This window comes from Oxyura jamaicensis, chromosome 18 (assembly GCF_011077185.1).
Source record: "Oxyura jamaicensis isolate SHBP4307 breed ruddy duck chromosome 18, BPBGC_Ojam_1.0, whole genome shotgun sequence".
NCBI classification, from domain to species: domain Eukaryota; kingdom Metazoa; phylum Chordata; class Aves; order Anseriformes; family Anatidae; genus Oxyura; species Oxyura jamaicensis.
This window is the reverse complement of record NC_048910.1, coordinates 6821565-6831102: the sequence shown is the minus strand read 5'-3', so window position 1 is coordinate 6831102 and position 9538 is coordinate 6821565. Positions and strand designations below refer to the sequence as shown.

At 39.1% G+C, this 9538-nt stretch overlaps 1 protein-coding gene across 1 annotated transcript; it reads right to left on the bottom strand.

Annotated features, from left to right (window-relative positions):
- Nucleotides 1-233: 233 nt before the first annotated feature.
- On the bottom strand, nt 234-9325 carry UTP18 (UTP18 small subunit processome component). Its single transcript, XM_035342232.1, has 14 exons — nt 8948-9325; nt 8702-8829; nt 8510-8605; nt 7729-7808; nt 7409-7494; nt 6684-6809; nt 5682-5856; nt 5244-5344; nt 4518-4608; nt 4134-4257; nt 3031-3205; nt 2278-2420; nt 1441-1497; nt 234-795 (listed from the first exon to the last, which is right to left on the bottom strand). The coding sequence occupies exons 1-13, from the start codon at nt 9257-9259 to the stop codon at nt 1473-1475; spliced, it is 1662 nt and encodes a 553-aa protein (XP_035198123.1). The 5' UTR covers nt 9260-9325; the 3' UTR covers nt 234-795; nt 1441-1472.
- Nucleotides 9326-9538: the final 213 nt, after the last annotated feature.

Below are 9538 nucleotides of genomic sequence, written 5' to 3'. Positions count from 1 at the left end.
ATTAGTCACAATTTATTCTTAAAATTAAGATTTTTACTCATAGTGTAGCAGACTCTTAGACAACTTTTTCTTGTATGTATTTTAAAATATGTGGCCAATTCAGGAAAACAATGATCAGAGACATATCAGAAAGAACTAGCAACAGCAGCTGTAAAGTAGTTCTTGCTAGGTGACCCTATTGAGATCAGGATTTTGCAACTGATTGAAAAAAATCCAATGAAGTGACACTCAGGGTGATTGAGGATGCTTTACTTTCACAGAAAGGTAAGAATGAAGTCTTGCTGAAGGATTAAAACCACAGTACAACAGTTGGTTTTGTGATACTTGTGAGATGTTATGCACAAATGATGGTGGCTGGCGTTCCTCCTAAGCCATAGCTGGCCCACTGCACCAACAGGGCTCTTCAGGTTACTTCTTGGCTTCCCTGGTCAGCAAAACAGTGTTTCCAGCCACAAATGGATCTGGCCGGTAGCAAAGCTCAAGCCAAATGCACAAAGCAGAGCTTACACTTTACATAAAGACAATACTTGTGTTAACAGTGGAATACTTTATATTCTCATAATAAAGACATTAAGCATTTTTTGAAAACATTAACTTGAGTATTAACCATTAAAATCTATAGTCATTTGCTTACACAAAACGTTGAGAAGTTGAAATAACATGCCTGGAAACTTATCAGGTTCATTTATTAAGTAAAAACATTCAAAACCCCAAAAGATATATTATTTTTCAACTTCCATATAAAAAAATTGCTTGATTGTGTAGTTCCATTCTTGTAGTTCCAGGTTACAACACCTGCGGAAAGATCAGTACAGAGAATTTTGTTCGTATCTTCAGAATATTTAGCCATCACAAAGTTTTATGCAAGCTTAACATACAGAAGATTAATGTGCCTCCAGTTTGAATAGGCTGAGTTTTCAATCATTATCACGTTTTGGGTCAAATAGCACTACTATGTTACTGACAAGGCTACGGGACATTCTCCTTTCCCATGAAGAAGTTAAAGTCTACAATAAGATGCCTGCACACAAGCTGTACTTCAAGCTTATTTATGTAACCTAAATTTTCAATTAGGCAGGCTTAACATGATTTCACAACAGGATCAAGCTAAGCCAGCCCACAGTTGCTTTTACCATCACTGCCCAGGAGTGTGATTTAAATATATTCAGATTTTCTTTAAATTGCTGTCAACAGGACTGGGCAAGTTTCATTAAACTACCTACAGTCTTTAAGAGGATTATTAGAAAAGCTGAGATTAACAAGGCAAGTATAAGTCTTGCCCATTAAAGCAGCCGACTGTGTGTATTAATGATCCAAACAAGACCATTTCAGATTACACACTAAGAACTTCTTGTTGCCACCTGTGAAGTTGTGGAAGCAGCAAAACAAAACCAAGATTCCTCAAGACAATCTTATCAATAGTTCTAGGGCTACTCTTACCTGAGTTACTAGCCCATTTTCTGCTCTATCTTTTAAAACTCTGAATAATGTTTCAGCCTGAAGAAAAAACAAAATTGAGACAGGTTTAAAACTTCAGTAACCTGTTGAGCAAACAACATAAGAAATGACATCTATCCAATAGCTGAAACACATATGTAGTAGAAGATACCCATCAGCTTAATAGATTTACCTGAAGTGCCATTACAATATGCAGTTCAAGTTTAAATAAAGGACAATTACATTACAAGATTTATTCTCATTTTTATATTCTTCCTTAGGAGTTTTTTTTTCCCCGTAAGTTCTCCCTGTCAGACCTCAGGTCTCACATTAAAATCAAGTTTATCGTAAGCTAGTCAATGGACATCCAGATTGCTTTTGAGTATCTCAAAGGATAGAGATTGAACAACCTCTCTGGACAACCTGTGCCAGTGAACACCCCCCACCCACCGCCAAGGATGCTCTTCACCCTGCCTTTACAGCTAGAACAAACCCATGGCAGATGCAGATGCTAGCATGGAAACTCATATCTTGTTTTAATCTTCCAAAGTCTTTAAAATTTGAAAAAACAAAATGGGAAGAATATCCAGTATCTGGCTTTTTCTTTCCTAGTTATTTCAGCAAGAAACAGTAACACTTCTGACATAGATTTCTGTAGCAAAGTATAGTTTATAATCAGAAAACAACTAGGTTCATTCCCCAGAATAGCAAGTCAGCAATGTACTCTTAAAGTAAAATTCAGATCAAGTAGACCAATTTTTATCATTTACCCCATATCTGCCCCACGTTATCAATAGTAAGTGTGCTACCCAGCATTTATCAGCCTAATTTAGTACATACCTATATAATAAAGCTTTGCCTTTGTTGTTTGCTACAGAGAAAAATCCACTTCTAGGAGAAAAGTCCATAGATTGAGTAAGATAAATTTGTTTTCTTCTGAACACTGGGAAGTTTGAGAATACAGTATACGATGGAATGTGTATCTATTAAGAAATATGTAACTCTCATCAGTTAGGAATAAACAAAAAACTTCACATTAAAGTAAAAATTTAATGTTTAAGCTCAACAATGAGTTCAAATGTTCAGTTCTATTCCTATCCTACCCCACTCTAGGTAGTGTTCTACTGAAGAAACAAGGTACAGGGAACAGACTAAGAAGTCATTTATCGCGCCTAATTTATTTTTTAGTAATTACATCTGAAGAGCAAAAATAGGCTTCCAAATCCTCAGATTAATTGAATAGTTCTACTGTTGACTGGAATTCTGGCAAGGCTGGCAGAATTCTGAATGAGCTAGTACAACACAGTAAGATGTTAAGTTAACAGATACTGAAAAATCACATTTGTTGCTAAGATGTTGTACAGCACTGTAAAAAAGGCATTTTAAAAAGAAAAATAACAGGTGAATTAGACTGTTACATTCAGAACATCCCTCAAAGCCAAAAATAATTTTCTTAAATATACAGTGTCTCGTACACATCCTGATCTACTCTGTCTAGCAAATTCTGCAGTATATGTATCTGCTCGGTATCAGTTTTATTATATCAGCAGGAACATTTTTCCACCAATATACCATGCAAGAAGCTGAACATACCAGTTTTACAGCCTCATCAGCTTCATTGGAAGCCACAGCCAAGATTTCCGTGGTAGGATTGAAGGTCACAGATGTAGCAGATGTAACTAGATTCATTATGGCTTTAACCGGTTTAGGATTATTTTCTTTGAGACAGACATCAGTAGTATATAAGTTTACAACTCCAGAAACTGAACTAAAAAGAAAAATTAACAAAGACTATACCAAGAAATAGCATTTACAGTACATATTAATTTGTTATCCATAGCCAACATTCAACTTTAAAAGATCATTGGTAATTATTTAGCACAATTTGTAATATTTTGTTTGAAGCTTCCATTTTGCTTTAAAGTTTGCAACAGTATTTAGTGGAGGGTTAGGAGGGGTGGGTGGGATGTCTGAGAGACAATCAACTGGAGATACTTGGTTAACTGGTCTCATTATATACAAGAAATTCAAAGCAGTGAGAGCTGCTATCAAAGATGCAGAAAACATTGAGTTCTTTTGCATTTGCTTTTATACAAAATACAACAACTAAAAACACCCTCTGCACAGAGCAACTCTGTTTAAAAATCCTCTTCTGCAGTGGGCTGAGAAAACGCATACTGAAAATATTTTGCAGTCTCATTGTAACAAATTGATACCACTAGCTGAAGTTGCATCTCAGCAAGCTTATTTCAGAAATACTTTCAAGCAGCATTAAAACTCAGCTGCACCAGAGCTAAGAAATCTTTTAAAGTGATAAATTTTCTCTTACAGCAACCAAATCAGAAGAGTAAACTAGAAAAAAAGTAAAAGAAATGAGGCACCAAACTGACATTTGTACTACAGAAATTAAGCAATTTCACTCAGTATGATTTTAAAGTTAACTGCTACACCTACTGCAAGGCAATAGTAATACATTAGGAGTGACAGCAGTATTCAGTGTGTATGGTATTTTATATATACATGGAACAAAATACACCATTATCATAGAAAAGGCAATGGTTCATCCATTCACCTCTACTGGAGCTTCATTAAAAGTGAACTTTTTCTGTATTCCTACACTCCTACTAGCCCCAAATAAACTTACTGAAGAGCTTCAAAAGGAGATAGGAAGAAACTGAAACATCCACATTACTTACCCACATGCCACATATTGGTTATTTTTTGAAACAGCAATACACTTTCCTTCCAAAGAGCCTTCATCTTCAAATTTGTGTAGACACTTTCTGCTTCTTACATCCCAAATGAAAACTTCACCTTCCTCTGCAGAATGAAATAGGAGATTACAGAAGCCACATATACAGAAGGTACATTGACTTGTCTGTCTTGATAAAAAAAAAATCAGAAAAAGACAGCTAACTCATTTACAAGTATCAAATATAGAATTTTTAATCTAAGAATATACTAAAGCAGTTCATTTTTTACATGATTGATCACTTAATTTGCCAGTTAACTTGGCAGAACAGTTGATTTATAAAATATAGTATGAATGGAATTACAATTAGTACTATTAGAACACTTACTTGAATAGGTATATATTTTACTGCTGTCTGAAGTGAAAGCAGATGCAGTGGATCTTCCATTTACCTTCATAGTGCTGATCAGTTCCTTTGTCTGTAGGATGAAATTAGCAATGGTGACAATGAAAATCAACACCTTTTTTTTCTCCCTCACAGTGATCTTATTACATAAGGGAACTGAACTTTAAAAAGGTATTTTTCCTACTTTTTTCCAAGTTGCTATCATAAAGCAATTTCCAGGTGCTATCATATGGCATTTTAAAATGTAACTGAAAAAAATCTAGATTCATTACGAATCACAGTAGGTAGGACAATTCATGACAAAGGTACACCAACACATGCTAGGGCTATTCCAAAAAAAAACAAACAAGTCCTATATCATCCACCCTCAGATTCCTGTTTCCATACTGAGGCCATTCATTTTGTTAGCAGTGTTTATGCAATCAGATGAAACACGTCATTGGCATATGACCTTTTTTAATTAAACAAAAAAAAAAAAATCCATGATACTCTGTATTGAACTCCATCGCCAGTCCCAAAAACAACTTCACTGAGAAAATTCTAAACATCCCCAAATCATTTTCTAATGCTAGTGACTTAACAGCTCACTCTCAAAGGCTGTCATAGTACATCATACCTGTTTTAACTAAAAAGCTAGATTGCAAGCGACTCCAAAGAAAAAGGCTACCAAGAAACAAAAGTTACATGAAACATGGAAATAAAAGCTACCTTCATTGACAGCAAGTGAAGATAACCCGAAGTTCCAGTTAGAAGCATAAATGATCCATCTGGAGAGACTTCAAAGTTTTTGACAAATTTGTCCTCCATGCCTTTAAAGAGAGAGAATTAGAACGTCATGCTGGCACCATTTATTCTTTTTCCTTAACTTTCACACCTACAATGAATAGAAGCAATAGAAGCGAGACCTGACTGTTCTTCAGCTTTTTGTTTCTGTAACATACTGCCCCCATAAACCATGGTACTAGTTAGATGTCACACAAACCTAGGGCTATATCCTTGACAAACTAAAGCTAAACATACTTTAATAAGTATCACTACCTCCAACAATTCACTACAGTTCCTTTTAGAGCAAATTCATATGCCATCTAAACAGCAGTTATGTCCACTTAACAATACTGAAAACACTTAAAGGACTAACAAACATACCTCTTACTTGATGTACAGGAATAATGCTTCCACCCATCATGTCGTACACGTAGAACATTTTATGGTGAGTACCGGTGGCTATAACTTGTTCTCCATCAGCACTGAAACAAGCTTTATAGATCGGAAAACTCTCTAAATAGATGCTCTGTATCTTTGGATTCCTTATACCATCAACCTTCAATAAAAACATCATCGCATTAAGAAACATACCAAACAGTTCTACACAGTACATTCTTACTGACTCACCAGTATAAGAGAAAGTAAAAATACACCGGTTGGAAACAAGTCTCTCCCTTTCTTCCAAGTTTACGAACAGCCCATGGCTCACCCCTCACCCTATACACTAAGCACTCCCAGCCTTCCTGGATTACCTCTTACCTTCCTGTCTAGCCCATGCTTTGTTCAAACTGTAATTTTGAACATGCTGTTCCAAATGGAAACATTTGCTTTCCATTCTCCTTTCCTGAAGACTTCTGGAAGTCAGATTCAACTTGTGTCTTTGACCACTTCCCTGATGCTGGGCCACGCAGAAAGTTCCTAACAGGATTTTTAGTTTTCAGAGGAGCAAGATGACAGGAGTGTCCCAGCACTTCCTCCTGCAGTACAGCCTCTCCATCCCCAAAATAATTTCTCAGCAATATTACAATTGTAAATGTAAGTGGATTGCTCCTCACAATACAGGTTTTACAAACAACTTAAGAAAAAAAAAACAAATACCACAACCTCACCAGCCCTTGCTGCTCATCAACTAAGAAGCCTGATAAAACTAATTTACCTATACTCTGCAAAAAGTTGGTATGAAGGGGCTGATTGAAATCTTCCACTGAAATCTTCCAGAAAAATCCAATTCCTTTCTAATCACAGACATTGCAACCACTCTGTGCATGCCACCATATGAAGAATGAAAAGCAAGTCTATCATCCCAGGCTATTTCAGGTCCATTTAACAAAAGAGTATTCAGTATTAGTGGCCATCTACTTCATGTAAATTGAAGTTCTTCACCTGAAAGAGTGACACAGATCGATCACGTCCAGCAGTCATAACAACTTGAGCAGATGGATGGAACTGCACAGTTGACAGTTTCCCATCAGCAAGACGTTCCTGATTAGCAGGCAAGCAGCTCTTCATCTAGAAAACAAATCAAGCAGTTTGAAAAAACAACAAAATTATGCATTTATTTATGCTGATGAGCAGTCAGTTTAATTATTCTTTGCTCTGTAAGATCTCAAACCTTATGCTGACATTTAGGCAACGAATACAAGCAGAACTCACACACACAGTAAGCTTGGTAAGCTGTTTCCACGTTGCAGATATAATAAAGAGCTAGTTGGTTGTAGTAGAAATCCTATGGAAAACTATCTACATTCTCACTCACCTGCAATAATTGCAAACAAGATGACGTAAGAAAATCTTAAGAAAAAAATCTCACAGACCACTTCAATAACCTCAAAGTTATGGGAGACTTCCATCCTTCCCACACAGATTGAAATCCCAGTACCAGATGTTATTTAAGAATACATAAAGTAATTCCTACAGCGAACAATACACCTCAATTTGTTTCATGCTTTCATAAGGTGACCTATCAAGTTGTGTAAAGTATTGAAACATTACAATTACAGACACAAACAAGGAACTCATGCAGTCACTGATCTCACTGCCCAAAGAGCAACAAAGCAAAGCGCATATAAATAGCTCAGACTAAGGTGCAAAAGCAGGCTTGCCTTTACCTCCAAAATACCTCTTGGCAGGGATTCCGAGGTTGATATGAAATTACCAGTTCTGCACAGTAGATCATCATCACCATCGCTGTCACCTAATTAAAACAAAACATATTGAAAAGGTTAATTCCCCAAACACTCACAGATCACAACCTATAAACTCGTTAAAGAAACAATGAGTCAAATAAAAGCATGCTAAATGAAACAAAGCTGATTAACCCAGCATATCAACACACCACAGAATCAACCAAACATCAAACGATCATTTTCTAAGCAGCTGAATAGAAAAGCACAGAAAGGCATGCTAGGGTTGTGATGGGTTTCTTTACTATCACTTGTAGTCCTCTTGGATTTCTTCCTGTTTTCTCTGTCAGCCCAGGCAGGAACTCCTCCCATAGCTCGTTGAAATCTAACAAGATAATGGGGAGGGGTGAGAAGGAAGAAAAGCTTTTAATACTATTATTTCTTTCTAAGCATTAGATACGTTTATGCCTGGCAACACACACAGTGAAAAGTTTGCAAGATTACTTTCACTTAAAATGCTATGCTAAGTTGTCCTCAAATTTCATTCAGCTTCCTTTATTAGTGTAACTAATAAGACAATATAATAAAATAACTTTATTTATTAGTGTTAACTCGTAGAATATGAATCTGAAGTAAAATTGATACTGAACATCAAGGCACTGCTCTTCCGAGTGATGCACACTCACACCAAGATAACTGAAGCCCATCTGGATTTCTACATCGTTACCCTATGCTATTCTTTCTTATACTCCATACTAAATTAAGGTATGTTGTCACCCTAATTAAAAAACAACAGATCACTACAAATAGCTTTTGGTATAATTTCTTAGAAGAATTAGTTTACCTCTACAAAAAACAAGCATTAAACAACTTCATGAAGAAAAATCCAATTCATATTTTATTTACTACTACTCTCAGTATTACTTTTGGATATGAAAATACCAGAAGCACCATAAGAAGCACTATCTCTAAACAACTCACATTAACATGCCAACATTTCCATGGAGAGCAGTCCACAATAGGACTTGAAAAACCACACATGCTTAATTTAATAAAGCTTACCAGAGAATTATTAATGATACTCACTGTTCTTCAAGTCTTGTTTTTAGCTTTTTCTTAGTAAGTATTTTCTCAGCATCGCTTTTCATCAGATCTCTCCTGTACCTATGTGTCATATCAATCCTAGGGAATAAAAACACACAAAACACGAAGATCATTCCCGCTGAAACCACTCCTGAAAGCCTGATGTACCACTCCTACCCCCGAGCTTGAACTTACTTTTCCTCAGCTTCATCATCCTCATCCACCCAGGCCGGCGCTTTAGACACGAAAGCGCTTTTAGCCTCATTCTCCACCTCCGAATCGCTGGAGTCTCTGAGAAGGTTTCCTCCCTCCGCGGCAGCGTGCTGAAAACAACCGAGCGGGCCCTTTTAGCCCAGCCGCGGGGCGACGACCGCCCCTCAGAGGGAACCCGAGGGCAGAAAGGCATCGCCACCACAGCTCCCGCCCAGCCCCCGGCCCTACCCGCCGCGGGCCAGCCAGACGCTGCAGCAGCTCGCCCTCCTCGGCGGCGAGGCAGTCCCCGAAGAGCAGCTCCTCCAGCTCCCGCTCCGCGCCCGTGGCTCCGGACAGGGCCTTCAGGTGCCGGCCGCGCCGCGCCGCTTCCTCCGCCTCCAGCGCCGCCACCTCCTCCTCTGCGCGCCGTCGGAGCTGCTTCGCCATCTTCTTCTTCTTGCTGCTGCTGCTGACTTGCTTTTTCCCCACCAACAGCTTCAGCGGCCCCGGCCGCCGCGGCCCGGCCTCCCCCCCGCGGAGCACCCCCGGCCCCGGCCGCATCTCTCCTCACGGGGCCGCCGCGCGCACCGGCCGGAAACGGAAACCCCGCTGGCTGCTCACGTACGGACCGCCCACGTGACCGCCCCGCCTCCCTCACCCGATAGGCCCCCGCCCCCCCTCGCTCGGCCCACGTGAGTCCGGCTGCAAGGCGTGGTCACGTGGCCTTCTTTCTTTGCCTCCCTTTCGCTCCACCTTCTGCGCGTCCCACGTGACGAAGAGGCGGTCGGGCCGCACCACTGCGCCTGTGGAAGGGGTGCTGCGCCCCGGCGCGTGACAACG